Genomic DNA, 22,589 nt, shown 5'->3' with positions numbered 1-22,589 from the left:
CTAGTACAGTATTACCTGATCTAGTACAGTATTACCTGATCTACTACAGTATTACCTGATCTACTACAGTATTACCTGATCTAGTACAGTATTACCTGATCTACTACAGTATTACCTGATCTACTACAGTATTACCTGATCTACTACAGTATTACCTGATCTACTACAGTATTACCTGACCTACTACAGTATTACCTGAACTACTACAGTATTACCTGATCTAGTACAGTATTACCTGATCTACTACAGTATTACCTGATCTAGTACAGTATTACCTGATCTAGTACAGTATTACCTGATCTACTACAGTATTACCTGATCTACTACAGTATTACCTGATCTACTACAGTATTACCTGATCTACTACAGTATTACCTGATCTACTACAGTATTACCTGACCTACAGTATTACCTGATCTACTACAGTATTACCTGATCTACTACAGTATTACCTGACCTACAGTATTACCTGATCTACTACAGTATTACCTGGTCTAGTACAGTATTACCTGGTCTACTACAGTATTACCTGGTCTACTACAGTATTACCTGATCTACTACAGTATTACCTGATCTAGTACAGTATTACCTGATCTACTACAGTATTACCTGATCTACTACAGTATTACCTGATCTACTTCAGTATTACCTGGTCTAGTACAGTATTACCTGATCTACAACAGTATTACCTGATCTAGTACAGTATTACCTGATCTACTACAGTATTACCTGATCTAGTACAGTATTACCTGATCTAGTACAGTATTACCTGGTCTAGTACAGTATTACCTGATCTACTACAGTATTACCTGATCTAGTACAGTATTACCTGATCTAGTACAGTATTACCTGATCTACTTCAGTATTACCTGGTCTAGTACAGTATTACCTGATCTACTACAGTATTACCTGATCTAGTACAGTATTACCTGATCTAGTACAGTATTACCTGATCTACTACAGTATTACCTGATCTAGTACAGTATTACCTGGTCTAGTACAGTATTACCTGATCTACTACAGTATTACCTGATCTACTACAGTATTACCTGATCTACTACAGTATTACCTGATCTACTATAGTATTACCTGATCTAGTACAGTATTACCTGATCTACTACAGTATTACCTGATCTAGTACAGTATTACCTGATCTACTACAGTATTACCTGATCTACTACAGTATTACCTGATCTACTACAGTATTTCCTGACCTACAGTATTACCTGATCTGCGGCAGTATTACCTGATCTACTACAGTATTACCTGATCTACTACAGTATTACCCGATCGACTACAGTATTTCCTGACCTACAGTATTACCTGATCTACTACAGTATTACCTGATCTACTACAGTATTACCTGACCTACAGTATTACCTGATCTACTACAGTATTACCTGATCTACTACAGTATTACCTGGTCTAGTACAGTATTACCTGATCTAGTACAGTATTACCTGACCTACAGTATTACCTGATCTAGTACAGTATTACCTGATCTACTACAGTATTACCTGATCTACTACAGTTTTACCTGATCTACTACAGTATTACCTGATCTAGTACAGTATTACCTGATCTACTACAGTATTACCTGATCTACTACAGTATTACCTGATCTACTACAGTATTACCTGACCTACAGTATTACCTGATCTAGTACAGTATTACCTGATCTACTACAGTATTACCTGATCTACTACAGTATTACCTGACCTACAGTATTACCTGACCTACAGTATTACCTGATCTAATACAGTATTACCTGATCTAGTACAGTATTACCTGATCTACTACAGTATTACTTGACCTACAGTATTACCTGATCTACTACAGTATTACCTGACCTACAGTATTACCTGACCTACTACAGTATTACCTGATCTACTACAGTATTACCTGACCTACAGTATTACCTGATAGCCATGTCTTCATCTTGTTTTCAATGTTACTGTTAATCACTTCCTCTGCAGCAGCATTTCTCCCCAGCTCTTCTGCTTGGTTGGCTACAAACTCTTCAAGTTCTCCAGCAGCTGCCAACAGGCCATGATTCAACAGATCCATCTTCTTCACAAATAAAATTGCGGATAGTGAAGCGACGGTCAGACGATGACAGCTAAAGCAGGAGCCACGGAGAATCTGTGGTGTCAAAGTAACAATAATAAAATCTGACGTGTCAAAGTAACAATGATAAAATCGGTGGTGTCAAAGTAATGATATGAAAAGAAGTAGAGACATTACCTGGTAGAGAGTGGAGAAGTAGAGACCTTACCTGGTACAGAGTGGAGAAGTAGAGACCTTACCTGGTAGAGAGTGGAGAAATAGAGACCTTACCTGGTAGAGAGTGGAGAAGTAGAGACCTTACCTGGTAGAGAGTGGAGAAGTAGAGACCTTACCTGGTACAGAGTGGAGAAGTAGAACCTTACCTGGTACAGAGTGGAGAAGTAGAGACCTTACCTGGTATAGAGTGGAGAAGTAGAGACCTTACCTGGTAGAGAGTGGAGAAGTAGATACCTTACCTGGTACAGAGTGGAGAAGTAGAGACCTTACCTGGTACAGAGTGGAGAAGTAGAGACCTTACCTGGTAGAGAGTAGAGAAGTAGATACCTTACCTGGTAGAGAGTGGAGAAGTAGAGACCTTACCTGGTAGAGAGTGGAGAAGTAGAGACCTTACCTGGTACAGAGTAGAGAAGTAGAGACCTTACCTGGTACAGAGTGGAGAAGTAGAGACCTTACCTGGTACAAAGTGGAGAAGTAGACACCTTACCTGGTACAGAGTGGAGAAGTAGAGACCTTACCTGGTAGAGAGTGGAGAAGTAGAGACCTTACCTGGTACAGAGTGGAGAAGTAGAGACCTTACCTGGTAGAGAGTGGAGAAGTAGAAACCTTACCTGGTACAGAGTGGAGAAGTAGAGACCTTACCTGGTAGAGAGTGGAGAAGTAAAACCTTACCTGGTACAGAGTGGAGAAGTAGAGACCTTACCTGGTACAGAGTAGAGAAGTAGAGACCTTACCTCGTACAGAGTGGAGAAGTAGAGACCTTACCTGGTAGGGAGTGGAGAGGTAGATACCTTACCTGGTAGGGAGTGGAGAAGTACAGACCTTACCTGGTAGAGAGTGGAGAAGTAGAGACCTTACCTGGTACAGAATGGAGAAGTAGAGACCTTACCTCGTACAGAGCGGAGAAGTAGAGACCTTACCTGGTAGAGAGTGGAGAAGTAGAGACCTTACCTGGTAGAGAGTGGAGAAGTAGAAACCTTACCTGGTAGAGAGTGGAGAAGTAGAGACCTTACCTGGTAGAGAGTGGAGAAGTAGAGACTTTATCTGGTAGAGAGTGGAGAAGTAGAGACCTTACCTGGTACAGAGTGGAGAAGTAGAGACCTTACCTGGTAGAGAGTGGAGAAGTAGAGACCTTACCTGGTACAGAGTGGAGAAGTAGAGACCTTACCTGGTAGAGAGTGGAGAAGTAGAGACCTTACCTGGTAGAGAGTGGAGAAGTAGAGACCTTACCTGGTACAGAGTGGAGAAGTACAGACCTTACCTGGTAGAGAGTGGAGAAGTAGAGACCTTACCTGGTAGAGAGTGGAGAAGTAGAGACCTTACCTGGTACAGAGTGGAGAAGAAGAGACCTTACCTGGTAGAGAGTGGAGAAGAAGAGACCTTACCTGGTATAGAGTGGAGAAGTACAGACCTTACCTGGTAGAGAGTGGAGAAGTAGAGACCTTACCTGGTACAGAGTGGAGAAGTAGAGACCTTACCTGGTACAGAGTGGAGAAGTAGAAACCTTACCTGGTACAGAGTGGAGAAGTAGAAACCTTACCCTGTAGAGAGTAGAGAAGTAGAGACCTTACCTCGTACAGAGTGGAGAAGTAGAGAGCTTACCTGGTAGAGAGTGGAGAAGTAGAGACCTTACCTGGTAGAGAGTGGAGAAGTACAGACCTTACCTGGTAGAGAGTGGAGAAGTACAGACCTTACCTGGTACAGAGTGGAGAAGTAGAGAGCTTACCTGGTACAGAGTAGAGAAGTAGAGACCTTACCTGGTAGAGAGTGGAGAAGTACAGACCTTACCTGGTACAGAGTGGAGAAGTAGAAATCTTACCTGGTACAGAGTGGAAAAGTAGAGACCTTACCTGGTACAGAGTGGAGAAGTAGAGACCTTACCTGGTAGGGAGTGGAGAAGTAGATACCTTACCTGGTACAGAGTGGAGAAGTAGAGACCTTACCTGGTAGAGAGTGGAGAAGTAGAGACCTTACCTGGTACAGAGTGGAGAAGTAGAGACCTTACCTGGTAGAGAGTGGAGAAGTAGAGACCTTACCTGGTAGAGAGTGGAGAAGTAGAGACCTTACCTGGTACAGAGTGGAGAAGTAGAGACCTTACCTGGTAGAGAGTGGAGAAGTAGAGACATTACCTGGTACAGAGTGGAGAAGTAGAGACCTTATACCTGGTACAGAGTGGAGAAGTAGAGACCTTACCTCGTACAGAGTGGAGAAGTAGAGACCTTACCTGGTACAGAGTGGAGAAGTAGAGACCTTACCTGGTACAGAGTGGAGACGTAGAGACCTTACCTGGTACAGAGTGGAGAAGTAGAAACCTTACCTGGTACAGAGTGGAGAAGTAGAATCTTACCTGGTACAGAGAGGAGAAGTAGAGACCTTACCTGGTACAGAGTGGAGAAGTAGAGACCTTACCTGGAAGAGAGTGGAGAAGTAGAGACTTTACCTGGTACAGAGTGGAGAAGTAGAACCTTACCTGGAAGAGAGTGGAGAAGTAGAGACCTTACCTGGAAGAGAGTGGAGAAGTAGAGACCTTACCTGGTAGGGAGTGGAGAAGTAGAGACCTTACCTGGTACAGAGTGGAGAAGTAGAGACCTTACCTGGAAGAGAGTGGAGAAGTAGAGACCTTACCTGGTAGAGAGTGGAGAAGTAGAGACCTTACCTGGTAGAGAGTGGAGAAGTAGAGACCTTACCTGGTAGAGAGTGGAGAAGTAGAGACCTTACCTGGTAGAGATAGAAGAAGTAGAGACCTTACCTGGTATAGAGTGGAGAAGTAGAGACCTTACCTGGTACAGAGTGGAGAAGTAGAGACCTTACCTGGTAGAGAGTGGAGAAGTAGAGACCTTACCTGGTACAGAGTGGAGAAGTAGAGACCTTACCTGGTATAGAGTGGAGAAGTAGAGACCTTACCTGGTACAGAGTGGAGAAGTAGAGACCTTACCTGGTAGAGAGTGGAGAAGTAGAGACCTTACCTGGTAGAGAGTGGAGAAGTAGAGACCTTACCTGGTACAGAGTAGAGAAGTAGAGACCTTACCTGGTATAGAGTGGAGAAGTAGAGACCTTACCTGGTACAAAGTGGAGAAGTAGACACCTTACCTGGTACAGAGTGGAGAAGTAGAGACCTTACCTGGTAGAGAGTGGAGAAGTAGAGACCTTACCTGGTACAGAGTGGAGAAGTAGAGACCTTACCTGGTAGAGAGTGGAGAAGTAGAAACCTTACCTGGTAGAGAGTGGAGAAGTAGAGACCTTACCTGGTAGAGAGTGGAGAAGTAGAGACCTTACCTGGTACAGAGTGGAGAAGTAGAGACCTTACCTGGTACAGAGTGGAGAAGTAGAGACCTTACCTGGTAGAGAGTGGAGAAGTAAAACCTTACCTGGTACAGAGTGGAGAAGTAGAGACCTTACCTGGTACAGAGTAGAGAAGTAGAGACCTTACCTCGTACAGAGTGGAGAAGTAGAGACCTTACCTGGTAGGGAGTGGAGAGGTAGATACCTTACCTGGTAGGGAGTGGAGAAGTACAGACCTTACCTGGTAGAGAGTGGAGAAGTAGAGACCTTACCTGGTACAGAATGGAGAAGTAGAGACCTTACCTGGTACAGAGTAGAGAAGTAGAAACCTTACCTGGTACAGAGTGGAGAAGTAGAGACCTTACCTGGTACAGAGTAGAGAAGTAGAAACCTTACCTGGTACAGAGTGGAGAAGTAGAGACCTTACCTGGTACAGAGTAGAGAAGTAGAAACCTTACCTGGTACAGAGTGGAGAAGTAGAGACCTTACCTGGTAGAGAGTGGAGAAGTAAAACCTTACCTGGTACAGAGTGGAGAAGTAGAGACCTTACCTGGTACAGAGTAGAGAAGTAGAAACCTTACCTGGTACAGAGTGGAGAAGTAGAGACCTTACCTGGTAGAGAGTGGAGAAGTAAAACCTTACCTGGTACAGAATGGAGAAGTAGAGACCTTACCTGGTAGAGAGTGGAGAAGTAGAGACCTTACCTGGTACAGAGTGGAGAAGTAGAACCTTACCTGGTACAGAGTGGAGAAGTAGAGACCTTACCTGGTACAGAGTGGAGAAGTAGAGACCTTACCTGGTATAGAGTGGAGAAGTAGAGACCTTACCTGGTACAGAGTGGAGAAGTAGAGACCTTACCTGGTAGAGAGTGGAGAAGTAGAAACCTTACCTGGTAGAGAGTGGAGAAGTAGAGACCTTACCTGGTACAGAGTAGAGAAGTAGAAACCTTACCTGGTACAGAGTAGAGAAGTAGAAACCTTACCTGGTACAGAGTAGAGAAGTAGAGACCTTACCTGGTACAGAGTGGAGAAGTAGAGACCTTACCTGGTAGAGAGTGGAGAAGTAGAAACCTTACCTGGTAGAGAGTGGAGAAGTAGAAACCTTACCTGGTACAGAGTGGAGAAGTAGAGACCTTACCTAGTACAGAGTGGAGAAGTAGAGACCTTACCTAGTACAGAGTAGAGAAGTAGAGACCTTACCTGGTACAGAGTGGAGAAGTAGAGACCTTACCTGGTACAGAGTAGAGAAGTAGAGACCTTACCTGGTACAGAGTGGAGAAGTAGAGACCTTACCTGGTACAGAGTAGAGAAGTAGAGACCTTACCTGGTACAGAATGGAGAAGTAGAGACCTTACCTGGTACAGAGTAGAGAAGTAGAGACCTTACCTGGTACAGAGTGGAGAAGTAGAGACCTTACCTGGTACAGAGTGGAGAAGTAGAGACCTTACCTGGTACAGAGTGGAGAAGTAGAAACCTTACCTGGTACAGAGTAGAGAAGTAGAAACCTTACCTGGTAGAGAGTGGAGAAGTAGAGACTTTACCTGGTAGAGAGTGGAGAAGTAGAGACCTTACCTCGTACAGAGTGGAGAAGTAGAGACCTTACCTGGTACAGAGTGGAGAAGTAGAGACCTTACCTGGTACAGAGTGGAGAAGTAGAGACCTTACCTGGTAGAGAGTGGAGAAGTAGAGACCTTACCTGGTAGAGAGTGGAGAAGTAGAGACCTTACCCATTAGAGAGTGGAGAAGTAGAGACCTTACCTGGTACAGAGTGGAGAAGTAGAGACCTTACCTGGTACAGAGTGGAGAAGTAGAGACCTTACCTGGTACAGAATGGAGAAGTAGAGACCTTACCTGGTACAGAGTAGAGAAGTAGAGACCTTACCTCGTACAGAGTGGAGAAGTAGAGACCTTACCTGGTAGAGAGTGGAGAAGTAGAGACCTTACCTGGTAGAGAGTGGAGAAGTAGAGACCTTACCTGGTATAGAGTGGAGAAGTAGAGACCTTACCTGGTACAGAGTGGAGAAGTAGACACCTTACCTGGTAGAGAGTGGAGAAGTAGAGACTTTACCTGGTACAGAGTGGAGAAGTAGAGACCTTACCTGGTACAGAGTGGAGAAGTAGAGACCTTACCTGGTAGAGAGTGGAGAAGTAGACACCTTACCTGGTACAGAGTGGAGAAGAAGAGACCTTACCTGGTACAGAGTGGAGAAGTAGAGACCTTACCTGGTACAGAGTGGAAAAGTAGAGACCTTACCTGGTAGAGAGTGGAGAAGTAGAGACTTTACCTGGTATAGAGTAGAGAAGTAGAGACCTTACCTGGTACAGAGTAGAGAAGTAGAGACCTTACCTGGTACAGAGTAGAGAAGTAGAGACCTTACCTGGTAGAGAGTGGAGAAGTAGAGACCTTACCTGGTAGAGAGTGGAGAAGAAGAGACCTTACCTGGTAGAGAGTGGAGAAGTAGAGACCTTACCTGGTAGAGAGTGGAGAAGTAGAGACCTTACCTGGTAGAGAGTGGAGAAGAAGAGACCTTACCTGGTACAGAGTGGAGAAGTAGAGACCTTACCTGGTACAGAGTGGAGAAGTAGAGACCTTACCTGGTGGAGAGTGGAGAAGTAGAGACTTTACCTGGTACAGAGTGGAGAAGTAGAGACCTTACCTGGTAGAGAGTGGAGAAGTAGACTGGATTGTACACAGGAAGGGGTAGCACTATATGACCCATGTGACCAGGACAATGGACAAAGTTTTGTCCACATGTTCCACAAACATCATCTCTATCTGTTGGTCCTGAAACAACAATTATGTCTAGTCAAAGTACATGATTTAAAATAATATCACATGACATGTAGTTGATAATTTAATACAAATTATACCTGTCTGAAAGTACACTGATGAAAATCAGTTATTATATAATTGATATTTGTAATTGAGAGATATCTAGTGTTTAAAGGGGCACATGGTCACTGCTGAAGCAAATGACAATTTTCTGATGAATTGCACAAAGTGCAACTTTAAGATTGTTTATTTCCCTAACTAAGGCCAAATAAAAATATAGTTGTGTTTCCCCTTTCCCGACCTACCCTATTTTTTATCTGCCAACCCTACGTAACATTTTATGATATTTTGAGTTGTAAATTCTAAATCACAGATAATCTGTAAATAATTGCCCGTCAAAGTCACATCTTCTGGTCCAAATATTTGGACACTTGCTTGTTTGTGGTACATTAAAGAGGTCTGAAGATCCTGCACCACCTGTTATAAATTACTTCCCTGAGGTTTGATGGTGTCTGTACCACATGTGTCCATGGTATCTTAGGCAAAACTGTATGGAAGCGATTTGCCAGTCTTCAGGGATTCAAACACCACTCCATTACTAGTAAAACACACTTGATACAACTGTCAATGAATCGATTTACTCACATATTTGTAGGCTTAAGTATGTAGTAGTAGCCTGAACATTGAATTTTATTTGATCAAAAGTGTTTTTCAGATGGAATTTAATGTAACAGTTATGAATAAAACAAAGAGTTGTGAATGTTGATGCTATCTACGTAGTCATTATGATCTCATAGATCAAGATATGGATTACCTTAAAATAAAAAATAAATGTTTTGGTCGGGAAAACAAATGAAATAAGAAAATAAAATAAAAATGTTTTTCCTACCTACCTACCCTATTTTTTTCGGAGCCGAAATGGGAAACACAACTATAATTTTATTTGGCCTAAATTAGGTTAAAAAAAAATGTGTAATTACATAAAGATATGGATGGAAATCTCAATCCAATCTAAACTGACAGCTGATAAGGTAACATGCAAATGAAGCTCCCATATGTCAGGCTCTCAAATTCCATAATGAAGTGTGAAAACTCATGTTCTGAATTAAACAAAAATGGCTGAACGAAACATACACAAAAGAGCAACAGGTCTGCCTCAAAAAAAGAAAACAAAAGGTTTTGACACAGACAACATTCCAAGATAAGATAGATCACTGGAGTGCTATTAAAGAGGAAACAGAGAAGCCCTCATCCTAGCTACCATCTTCGCTAGCCAAGGCTTCTAATTACGTTTCACTCCACGAACCCTTGGCAGATATAGTTGTGTTCAAAGTGTTGCGCCCTGGAATCCAAGGGCATCCATTCAATTTTGTTCTACATTCAGGCTTGGTTTTTGCAGTAAACAAAAATTGCAATGCTCAGAACAGAGCTACCTTGTCGACTATGTCATTGCATTTACCTAAAAACAGAGCTGATATTTGGGGAAACATTTACAGTGTTCAATCAATTGGTAGAAGTTACTGATCACATATCTCATCAAAATGACACACCGATGAAGTACACATGTAATGCTCGTTTTGATTGGTCAGAAATTTCATGCATAAAGAGCGGTTATTTCGAATCACCACTAGAGGTAGCAGTGTACAGTAAAAATGCCAAATTCTGAAAAATATGGCACATGCTTTAGATATGTAAACATTGCCAGTTAACCTTACATATAACCTCTAATAAAGTATATATATTTGAAATCTGTACAACATTTGCAATTTTAATAGAGCTCTGAAGGATAAGTAAACTGATATTTTCTGTGGTTTTTAGAGCTGTGAATACCATGGTAACAGCTTAAAAAATTCTCAAAAATTGCAAAATATTATGATATTTGACCCAAAATGGCACAATTCTCTACACAATTTTTTTTCTGAAACCTATTTAAAATCAAATATCTCTATCCCAAAGACAGAATTAATCTTGTTTGGACATATGTTGTAAATTAAGTTTTTCCGCTATCTTACCTTTTCTGTGGGCTTCCATTTTGCGCTGTAGGCGAAACTAAATTTCCTGTGTAAACACACGTTAGGAAAATCCGGATATTTAAAATCCGGAACCAATTTATTGATTTTTGTTTTAATAAATGTGAAGCCTGTATGTACTACTTCATACTGGATATACCAATTATAGTGTACATTTATTTTTTCATTTTTTATACATATCATAATACAGGAGTTATTTGCTTAACAAAAAAATTGCCCATGGCCAGGCTGTCTTACTGTGGTGTGCTACCTTATACATCACTTTTGTTAATTCTAATTTTACTAAAAAACCCATGAATGTCTAGAATATGTTCCGACGAACAAAATGACATATCGGGTTACTGTGTATCTTTAATAGTCACCGAGTATTGCTGATTTCCCTGAGAGGTGTATTTTGACAACTTTTTCTCCCAATCCAGTAATAAGGGGAGGTAATTTTAAAGATGAAAACTCCCATAATTCTGTATATCTCTTGAATAAAGTTGTGTTTTGAGTTGAATGTGGTACTTTGAGTCTCTGTGCATGTAATCAAGCAAAAAATACTATACAACTATCAAATTTAGCCTTGTAATATGACGTCATAGTTACCATGACGTCATCAGTAACTATGACGTCATCAGATGGTATCTATGACGTCATAAATACTCAATGGTGTCATAATAAATAACCAAATTCCTTTCCAAACCTCAGCTTAGCAACACATGCAATATTCTAACTGATAAATCATGACATGACATCCAAGATTTCAAAATGTCATGCCTATGACATCACAGTCATCTGTTTCCACCCCGGTAATTCAGATATGTACCAATGATCATATGAAAGTGTCCGCTGATCCCATTTTATGCGGAAAATGCTATTTTTTCTGCTTTACCGAAGGAAGTGACAATAATTGACAATATTGTATCAACCGTACACTCAATCAATTGAAATTACATGCTTACCAATGTATAAATAAATTGAAAATAATGGTTTCACCAAATATTTCAAAAAATAACACTTACTGTAATAGTTTCCATGGATACGGGGTAATAAATCAGGTAAAACAAACCAGAATTCAGTCTATATGGTTTGTTAGATACCCAATAAGTTATTTTGGGTTTGTTATAAAACATAGAATATCTTTTCAATTTACACTGACTCATTAACATTATGCTTAATTAACCCACCCTTAAAATGGGTAAATATGCGAGTTACCTCCCTTGATTCCTCTAATATGACAAGCCAGATAATAAACAAGTTTTAAATTGTTTTTATGCATTTTTTAGCAATAATGAACTAAAATGAAGCTTAATCAAGCATAATTAAGCACAATTTCCAAAAAATAACATTTTTCAGCCCTTATAAGGTAGCAGTGTACAGTAAAAATGCCAAATTCTGAAAAATATGGCACATGCTTTAGATATGTAAACATTGCCAGTTAACCTTACATATAACCTCTAATAAAGTATATATATTTGAAATCTGTACAACATTTGCAATTTTAATAGAGCTCTGAAGGATAAGTAAACTGATATTTTCTGTGGTTTTTAGAGCTGTGAATACCATGGTAACAGCTTAAAAAATTCTCAAAAATTGCAAAATATTATGATATTTGACCCAAAATGGCACAATTCTCTACACAATTTTTTTTCTGAAACCTATTTAAAATCAAATATCTCTATCCCAAAGACAGAATTAATCTTGTTTGGACATATGTTGTAAATTAAGTTTTTCCGCTATCTTACCTTTTCTGTGGGCTTCCATTTTGCGCTGTAGGCGAAACTAAATTTCCTGTGTAAACACACGTTCGGAAAATCCGGATATTTAAAATCCGGAACCAATTTATTGATTTTTGTTTTAATAAATGTGAAGCCTGTATGTACTACTTCATACTGGATATACCAATTATAGTGTACATTTATTTTTTCATTTTTTATACATATCATAATACAGGAGTTATTTGCTTAACAAAAAAATTGCCCATGGCCAGGCTGTCTTACTGTGGTGTGCTACCAGAGGGCGCAAGAGCTGACGGCTATATCTGCCAAGGGTTTGTGGAGGGTAACATAATCAGAAGCCTTGGCTAGCAAATATGTCATCCTACTTGATACCATTTGTAGTAGCTATAGGAATGAAGGGTACTGTTTCTAGACAATCCTAGGTTCTATATACTGTATTTGACCTAATAAGGGCGCCTGTCCTAATAAGGGTGCCCCTACCTTTTTTCAAGGAAATAAATCTTTGACTAAGTGTCAAAATGGTGATCAAAAGTAATAATTCATTTGAAATGTTTTGCTACTTTATGTGTTCAATTTTCTTCAGCATGTTAAGTAACTGGAACTCAAGTTTTCGCCACTTTTTGTCTATTCCTACAGATGACATGTCAGTGCAAAGAGCACCCAAAACTAAACACACATACAAATAATAACTTATCATCTTTATTTGAAGATAAAGTAAAACACTTCATTCTTGTTGATAAATAATTTTTGTTCAGAACAGAAAGCTAGTAAAAGACATTGTAAATCAATTATTAGGTCAAAGAAAACGATGTCTGATATGATCTGGGAAATCACCTGTGTCTATAAATAGAACACAAAAGAGTTCCATTTGAACATAAATGGTCGAACACACGTTCTCTGGTCTAAAGATCAGCTGGCATGGTTTACAGTAGTATTCAAGTGATTTTTAAGCTTAATATATGATAATGAATAGATATCTTAATTCATCTGGAATACTTTTATGACTGAATATTTTACCGTTTCCAAAACCTTAGGTATTCTGCTATAAGGTATAGTCTGTTTCATAAAACTTTAGAATAACTAATCTTAATAAGGGCGCCCCCGGGACTGTCAATTACCTGCACCCTGCGCCCTTAGGTCAAATACGGTACTCTAGATCTGGGGTTCTGCCTTTCTAGTCAACCAAAAAGAAATAAAAATGTACATATGACAGGCTAACATTAATTAAAAACAGAGAATAAACTTGTACACACTAACAATTGTTCATTTTATACATACTTAAAAGTTGCGTTGCCCTACTTATGAATAAGACTAATGTCTGACTATATATGCACCTGCTATGTGCCATCAACCTTTAATATACTGTAAATCTTAATATGCTGGCCGCTACACCACAAACACGAGAAATATGTGAAGAAACGCACCACAAGCCTGTTGCTTTCACCATACTTTTTGTGCACCTTGCTTGGTCTGGGACCAGTTTCCTGTATCTAGACTTTAAACTTTAAGATTTAATTGAACATTTGATGTTTGATTTTTGGGAGACATGGTTGACATGAAAAACATCTGATTTAATTAGACATGTAATTACCGCTCCTCTTTGATACACCCCATATATTGCAGAGTATCATAGAGTATCGTAGAGGAACAGAAATTACAAGTACCAATGTATAATTTTATTTAGATTAGATGAAAATAAACTTCATAGCATGTGTTGGTTTTGAGTCATAAGAGATCCGAAAACGAAATTTGGCTATACAATGTACATCATTGTTTCTGTTAATATATAAACTCATATGAGGCTTTATTTTAGGTAAGTAGCTATATATATAGTTTGCTAGTCAAGCTGTCCAAACGGGAATAAAGTCAGTGAAAGAAAGAATGGATATCTGCATGGAGGCAAAATTGTTTGTGTGAAATTTTACAGTTTTCCAATACGTGGGTGATAACCACTTTAATGTTTTAAAGTTTAGAGTTGAACATAAATGTTTCCAGGCCGTGAATTACTCAGTATATAAACAGATTCTCTCACTTTCATTGTCATATAATTAACAACTGAGAGAAACATTTACGTATAACTGTGAACTTTCAAGCTTGACAAATGTTTTAAGAGCACTCATGCAATGTAAAATAATTCCCTGGGAGCATATTTTTCATCATCATAACTACAGTCAAACATAACTCAAGCTTAAATAACACAAATAGACCCCATTTTCCTCGAAGTGCTATGTACTCTGGTCCCGGCCAAAAATCTTCTTTTTCTTAGAAATAAAACCTCAGATACTTTGAAAGAAATGGTTATCCCGAAGTAAAGTGTTGGTCCAGATATTATAAAACCTAGTATGTAAAATGAACTGGTTATCCCAAAGTTGAAAACATTATTTTTAAACAAAATGTGTCAACAAAATGCTCAGCGTACGTCTTATTAAATTGTTTGCAATTTGCATCTGCGGCACAGAATATATCCCATTTTCGTTTAGTTTGTTATTAAATTATATTTAATATACTTGACTATTTGCTACTACTGTAAAATAGGGTGAAACAATACGTCATGCTCATGATACAATACGTTAACGATACAATAGTTATATACGTATCGTGACATTTAATGGTGATACGATAAAAGTATCGTGATATCTAAGGTAATGGTGATATGATATGTTACGATACAATACGTATCATGATATCTAATGGTGATACGATACGTTATGATATGTACAATACGTATCATGATATCTAATGGTGATACGATACGTTACGATACAATACGTATCGTGATATCTAATGGTGATACGATATGTTACGATACAATACGTATCATGATATCTAATGGTGATACGATACGTTACGATACAATACGTATCATGATATCTAATGGTGATACGATACGTTATGATATGTACAATACGTATCGTGATATCTAATGGTGATACGATACGTTACGATACGATACATATATACACTAAAAGTTTTCAAAGTTTTATTATCAATTTTCAGACTAAAGATAAGTAAAAGTTACTCTCATAATCAATTGGAAATGCATTTAATTATATGAAATCAATCGATATATTTAAATTTCAATAACAAATGGCCAAAACATTCAATCCCATGTTTGCGTTTTAGATGTGTGGTTTCGGTTCACCATGGTAAATGGATTCGCCACTATTGTAAAACAGTATTATATTAAGATCCAACACTATTGATATTGACAAACAGTACTAACATAAGGCCTTTGATGATTGAAATGGTGCAATAATCAAAACTTTGAGCAGTGTGTATTTCCGCCTGATACTCCAATTGTCAACATGTGGCCTAGGCCTGTGCATTAATGTATATATTACTTGCTATAGATCTAGATTTCCTTTATTGTTTTTTCATTATGTGTTACAATAATATCATTTATGTACCACGATAGAAATGATTCCAATGAATATTAAAAATGCTGAAATTGTGTGCTGATTTTCTGGTCTTTGGGTGATTACAAGTGTTATTGCACAGAAACCTCTTTGCGGATGATGACGAGTTACGAACTTTGACTGGGCATGCACTCTGATTTTCCCCTTAAGAACACAATCATGTACAGATAAATAAGTTTTATACAAATATGAATTTCTATCTCCACCACAAAATCTACCAAACTGGTATCACTGGAAAACATATGATCACTCCATCAGCCATCATACAGACTTCCACTTGAGACCTCATACATAACCTGTCATCTGACATGAACTACACCAAAGGGATCTTGGTGCCCACCTGACTGAATCCCCTTTGTTTGTTCTATGTAAGACTGATCTTTTCTCTACTTTTCCCTTCTTTAATTTCACCTCTTCCTTTAATAATCATGTTATAACGGGTGGAACCTACATAGGAAGTCAAAGAAAGATCGACGAACGAGATATTGATAACTAATTTAAATGTCAAAGTCGGCCATCTGTTGGCCATTTTCTTTTCCAGATCTGACTCAAAATAAAATGAACAAAGCCAGGGACCAAGGGGAACCTACAAGTGATGTTTTATACATGTCCTAACCATCCTTTCAGTATACTTCTTAAGCAATAGCAAATCTTAATTATGAAAATCAACAGTGGTTGTCTGTCACAACATCATTTTCTGAATCAGACTTAAAATTGAATGTGCACATCTAGGGACTAAGGGGAATCTACTAATGAAGTTTGAGAAAATATCCTTCAGGCACTTCGATTCTAAAGTAACGATAACAAAGTTCAATTGTGAAAATCTATGATGGCTGAATGTCGTCCATATTCCATACCCCCACATACACTTAACAACCAATAGAGATGATTCAATGGTTGGCACCATTATCCCACCATCTGTGGTATCTTTCAGGTAAGATGATAGGTTATATAATTATGAACATGAGGTCTCAAGTGGAAGATCACTGGAATGTCATTTAAGAAGAAACAGGGACGCCCTCATCCTTCTTGTACTTGTATAGAAGAAACAGGGAGGCCCTCATTCTACTTGATACAATACTTGGTGAAAACTTACTTTTTTTTAATGCCTTGCTTGGTCTGGGACCTCTGTATCTACAGACTATGAACTTTTATTTTTCATCTTAATAATTCTCAAAAATTGGGATGTAGCAGAGGAATTTAATTACAAGATAGCAGAAAAACTTAACGATGAACATGCACGTGTCAAAACAAGATTAATTTTTGTTTTTTTTTGACGGGGGATAGAGATATTTAATTTCACATAGGTTTCAGATGAAAAAATTGTGTTGATAATTGTGTCATTTTGGGTAAAAAAATCGGGATATTTTGAAATTTTAAGGATTTTTGAAGTGGTTACCATGGTTTTCACTATTCGATTTATCCTGAATACACAGCTGTATTATGATAGCAAATTTTGTAGAGATTACAAATATACTTTAGGATAGGTGTTAATATCTGGATATCTTTTCACTATAATGCCTTATTTTTCAGAATTAGTCACTTTCACTGTACACTGTACATATATGTGTAGATGGGGCTATTTTCAGACAAGTATTTTCCTGGTCAAGCTGGACACTCGACGGCGCAATTAAGTCAGTGAAACAAGAAATGGACATCTGGAAGCAAAAACTGTTTGTGTGAAATTTCACAGTTTTTCAATATTTTATTGCACGGGCGGTGACCACCTTCATGTTTTAAAGTTTAGAGTTGAACATAAATGTTTCCAGGTTGTGAATTACTCGGTATATAAACAGATTCTCTCACTTTCATTGTCATATAATTAACAACTGAGAGAAACATTTGCGTATAACTGTGAACTTTCAGGCTTGACAGATGTTTTTAGAGCACTCAAGCAATGGGAAATAGTTCCTTAAAAAATTGTGTTTGCCATCATCATAACTATTTTGATTTTTCCCATAAGAATACAATTAGCGATAATAAACTTCAATTCTTGTCAGCCTTTTTGTTTTTCTGATCAAGAAAATTAATTTGATTGGTACAACTAGGAACCAAGGGGATCCTACACATGAAGTTTGAGGAATATCTCTCCAGTATTTTCCAAGAAAACGCGATAACAAATTTCAATTATGACAAGAGGAAGGGTTAAGAAGGAGTAGGGTTTTAAAGCAAAAACAAACCAAAGTTCCCCTTTCCAGGCCCCCATCACTTGCCCCTAAAGTTCAGATCAGCGACAGCCTCAATAACGTAAAATTTGATTGTCTTCCTTCAATAATATTTCATACCAAATTTGGTTGTAAAAGAGTAAGAGTAAAGAAGGAGTATAGGGTTTTAAAGCAAAGAATCACTAAAATTCCCTTATTGGAACCCTATCATTTTGGGCACTCGGGGTCAGACTAGCCCCATTTATATAAAATATGATAATCCACCCAAAGGCTAAGGAGGAGTTGGGTTTTAAAGCAAAAATTACCAAAGTTCCTCTTTTGGGGTCCTGCCACTCAGGCCTCAGGGGTCAGATCAAAAGTCTTACACACAGGGCACGAGGACGGACGACGGACGAAGCAAATTTGCTACCAGTCATCCTGACCTTTTGGGTCAGATGACCTAAAAATCCAAGATGGCCACCTGTCGGGCTTTTTTTTTCCTGATAAAAAAAATTCAAATGGCACAACTAGAGACCAAGGGGAACGTTCACATGAAGTATTAGGAATATCCCTCCAGTATTGTTCAAGAAATAGCGACAACAAGGATTTTTTACAGAAGGAGGACAGACGGACTAACGGACCATGATGCAGGGATTTTCGAATAGCGCACCATCTGATGATAGTGGGCTAAAAAAACACTTCACTTACCAAGAGCAGAATCATAGAGTCCACCAGAGCATGGATGGGCAAGTGAATCAAATGTCTGAGCATTGGTTATTTCCTTTACACTGAGGTTCTCGATCTCCGACTCTAGATAGAAGCGGAAGTCCAGACTCTCTAGCCTCTGCACTGCAATATCTGTGTCCATTTTAACCTACAACATCAAAAGATATGTTAGTACAACAGGGAAAATGCCACATGACCAGATAGGGAATCAAACCTGCAACCTCTGAATTCTGTAGGGATGCTGGGATGCTGTGGTCTAGATTTAAACATCGATCAGCTATGCTTAGACAAAATTTAGTTTATTATAGCTAGATATTTACAGTAAAACAGGAGATGGAAAATCACCAAAAGTATCAAATGATATCTACATAAAGCCAAAAAGCAGATGCATGATTGAGTAAAATTTAGAAAAATTATATTTCAAAAATAAATTAAAGCAGTGACGGAAATTAAAAAAAAAACAGAAAATCATCCAGGAACAAGTAGTTAAAATTGTCAGACCAGATAATACAGCATTTTAAGGAAATTGCTTTAACAGTCATAATTCCAAGGGCACTAGTACATGTACTAGTTAGTTACTGTCTATGTACATGACTTTGCCTATTGATAAAGTTTCATCTCACCAACTGTAGTCATCAGTGATCTGTCTGTGTAGGTTACAGGTTTACCTCCGACATGACTCTACCTATAATAATTGCTAGCTAGATTTTGTCTCACCAAGTCTCTTGGTGTTCTGTCAGCATCATGACACTAGTGCTGTTATTTAATATTCATATAACTTACTCTGGTTGACAGTTGTGGTCCTCATTTATAATACTGTGTATATATACTCTATAAGAACCTTTATACCAGGCATTGGGTATTCCATAATTAATATCAATAACTACAAATCACTATGTATGCATACAGTACACCAGGATCATACTTTTTATTAAACCATTGGTGTTGAGCACATTCATTGAGATAACTCGTATTAAAAATTGAGGAATGAAGAAAATTACGTCATGAATCAGGTCTTCAGAAGAAGTGATTTTATCATATTACACACAGTACAGTAATCAAGGAATGGTTAGTGACATTAATTCATTCAATAATCCTCGATTTACTTTCTACAACACAGAAGAAATGGCATACAGGTAAGATGTCTAGCTTTGTCAAATGTTCACAAAGTGCTCAACTGCTCATCTTATTGATGAAAGTTCTTCAATCAGAAATATATTACAATGGTAAATCAATGATGGCGGATAGATGGTGTCGGACAGGGTGGGCGAATGTAAACAAAGCCAAAATGTGATATATTTGCACGTTATTGGTTGTTTCAATACTGTTAAACATCAGTTCACATAAAATTGATGCCCTATTGAAGTTATTTGAACTGTTATTATTCAACATGAAGTGCTAGCGTTCTTCATTAAATATGCCTTTGTCCAGTTGGCATTCATCAGCCAAAATAATTTCCAACTGAAAACAGTTGAATGCTTATATTTACATTTGACATCAATTTTTAAAGACTATATCCAGGAATTTTGCTCCTACCATGATGAATGAACAAATCATCATCGTCAAAAATGGATTAGCCTTTTCAACAGCTATCTTTCGTTATCGCTGATGTGACCATTATGACGTCACAATTATTATGATAATGACGTCATAATAAATGTTTGGAAGTTATGGACTTGTAACCATCAAGTGAGCTTGGTAAAATCATTTAGTGTGGCTGCAGTGGAAACGTAAATATATAAAGATAAATACCCATTTTTAATATACATCTGATTTTATTTGACCTGTAAACTGTATCTTCTTGAGTGTCACACATTAACTTATTTATAATTAACTTAATATAAAAGCAGTGGCCAACCGGAGGCTGTCCCACTCAATAGGGACACCCATTTAAACCCAAGTTAAGGCCATTTCTCTTGTTCCATGTTTTTCAAATAACATTTATTTTGGCAAAACAATACCATGGCGTGTGCATCAAAATGAAAACACATCTGATATAATACTTTTTGTCAGGGGAGACAACTGTAAAATAAATAGTATGTCTTCAAAATCTGTGTACAGTCATATTCAGCATGAATGTGTTGCTTTTAATAGCAAAATATGATGTAATTTAAATTGTGGTTAAAAGTTCTATTTTTTTACTTAATCATAAGTATTTTCGAACTAATTAGCTACCATTTTTGTTTGTTTGTTTTGTTGTTTTTTTTTTTTCTTGGGGGGGGGGGGGGGGGGGGGGGGGGGTTGTTTTGAAGATCTGATTCTGTTCTGCAATCAGGTAGTAATGTAATACTTTTAAATAAAATATAGAAACAAATATGGCTGAGCATGCTGCTACTGTTGAAGTGGAAACGCATCAAAGTCTGTCCATGTGTACATGTTAATGTTACCTGATTGAGAGAGTGGTAATCCCTACATGAAACCTGGAAATGCACACTACTGACGACAACCTTATACTGACTGTTGTAGCATGCAGAGCTATTATATTTTGATAGTTTAATAATACATAATTTATGTTTTAATTCTTATAACAGTAAATTAATATGTCTTTTTATTTCCTACAATTATCCTGCCCAATAGACTTATTGATATTTTATTGTAATTGTTGGCTTCTATTCCACGCTTAATAAACACCGGGAACTAGTACCCTGGAGTTGAGGATGTATTACTATGTCCGACTCCCCAAAGGTTACAGTCAAAATATAACATGGACAAACTGGAGAATCTCAAGATAATTACGAAGCTAGCATTGCAGTGTATCCAGTGTGGCGGATTTGCTTGGCAAGACTAGCGTCCTGCTGGTGTCATCATGGGTTATTGTATATTTTATTCCTTTGGCAAATTAGCTAGCATACACAGATACTTACAATAAAACGTTTTAATCATCCATCCAGCTTTCGTTATTCATTTCCCAAACACGAAACACGTGGGGTGACAGAAACCATCATAATCTATGTAGATAATTTACACTGAGCACGCGTCCGATTCAAACGCTTTATTGATCATAACACAAGGTGGTACCTAAAAGAAAAAATGGCAGTTGATCGTATCCGGAAAGTATACGATTTTGATACGTATAGTTATACTGTAGACAAATTGTGCAATTTTCTGTTCAAAATCTTTGCATAACAATAAAGATTTTTATACTTGGTATTATTTCAATGTCCGTCACGAGTACTGTTTAGTACATACATTATGTTCATTTTATGCATTAATTTCATTTTTAACATTTTATAAAATAAAGTTAAATTGAAATAAACTGGGCATATTAAAGGAAGTCTAGATGTTAAGACCAATTTTGTAAGTAATGTACACGGTAGGCTTACAGGTACGACGTTATAGATATCTACAGTGTATTGGTCTCTGGCACAGCTCAAATAAAGGCTTATGATTCAATAGGCCATGTCTGTAGCCTGATCTGTTTGAACTACATATGTATGCTATAACATTTGTATAAGCTGTTGCTTGGCTTCGTTACTTAATGCGCCAAGTAAAAAATAAACGACGCCATGTAACAGCTGATATTTACTCAGATTTAAAGTCCACACATTAATGACATTATCAGGGACGTACGTACATACAGGCACAGGGGGAGGCGTGGACCTACGTACATCACAAAAAAAAAAAAAAAAAAATTGTCAGATTAAGAAAATAGCCTCTCCCGAGTATGGCCCGTCCCTCGACTATAAATCCTTGACATGTAGTCGTGGGGCGCGTCATACACGGGAGAGGCTATTTTTTATATCACAATTATTTTTTTGTGATGTACATGCAGGTCCGCGCCTATACACCCTGAGCACACACGGACGTACATTCGTGGTCTATATGTCCCTGACACTACATATATGCATACATTTCAATCTTGTTTTTCACCTGAATCAAAATATTTCTATCTCAAAATTCAATTAAAAGGTTTTAAGTTTACAATCCTCTTTTGTTTGTTACCCATCACTGGTTGATATTTTATAGACAATATTAATTGCGTGTTGTATTGGTTTTTATGTCGTTTCCCCAACATATGTATATGTAGATTATTGTATGCTGTATGTAAATTGTGACTAAGTGATTTTAGACAGGATACCCGTTTTCTACGACTCGTCCATGTGCGTACACTGTTTCAGATTATGACCCCGTAGTAAATGAGGTGTATTTGCCCGTTACACCACTGTGGATTCTAATGACCCCGGTTCCATATTCAACGTTGAAAATGGACCCCAC

The 22,589-nt window shown here is 38.0% G+C and overlaps 1 protein-coding gene across 1 annotated transcript in view; it reads right to left on the bottom strand.

Moving 5' to 3' along the window:
- The window catches only part of LOC117325018 (DNA-directed RNA polymerase I subunit RPA1-like), a 90,302-nt gene extending 68,921 nt beyond the window's left edge, over positions 1–21,381 (bottom strand). Inside the window, exons 1-4 of the mRNA XM_033880892.1 lie at positions 21,239–21,381; positions 18,357–18,522; positions 8,222–8,349; positions 1,920–2,142 (exon numbers count right to left, since the gene is read on the bottom strand). Of these exons, the coding sequence (XP_033736783.1) occupies positions 1,920–2,142; positions 8,222–8,349; positions 18,357–18,516 (511 nt within the window). The 5' untranslated portion in view covers positions 18,517–18,522; positions 21,239–21,381. The remainder of the gene's footprint in view (positions 1–1,919; positions 2,143–8,221; positions 8,350–18,356; positions 18,523–21,238) is intronic.
- Positions 21,382–22,589: the final 1,208 nt, after the last annotated feature.

This window comes from Pecten maximus, chromosome 4, assembly GCF_902652985.1.
Source record: "Pecten maximus chromosome 4, xPecMax1.1, whole genome shotgun sequence".
In the NCBI taxonomy this organism is placed as follows: domain Eukaryota; kingdom Metazoa; phylum Mollusca; class Bivalvia; order Pectinida; family Pectinidae; genus Pecten; species Pecten maximus.
Note: the sequence above shows the minus strand (reverse complement) of the source record. Positions and strands in the feature narration are given on the sequence as shown.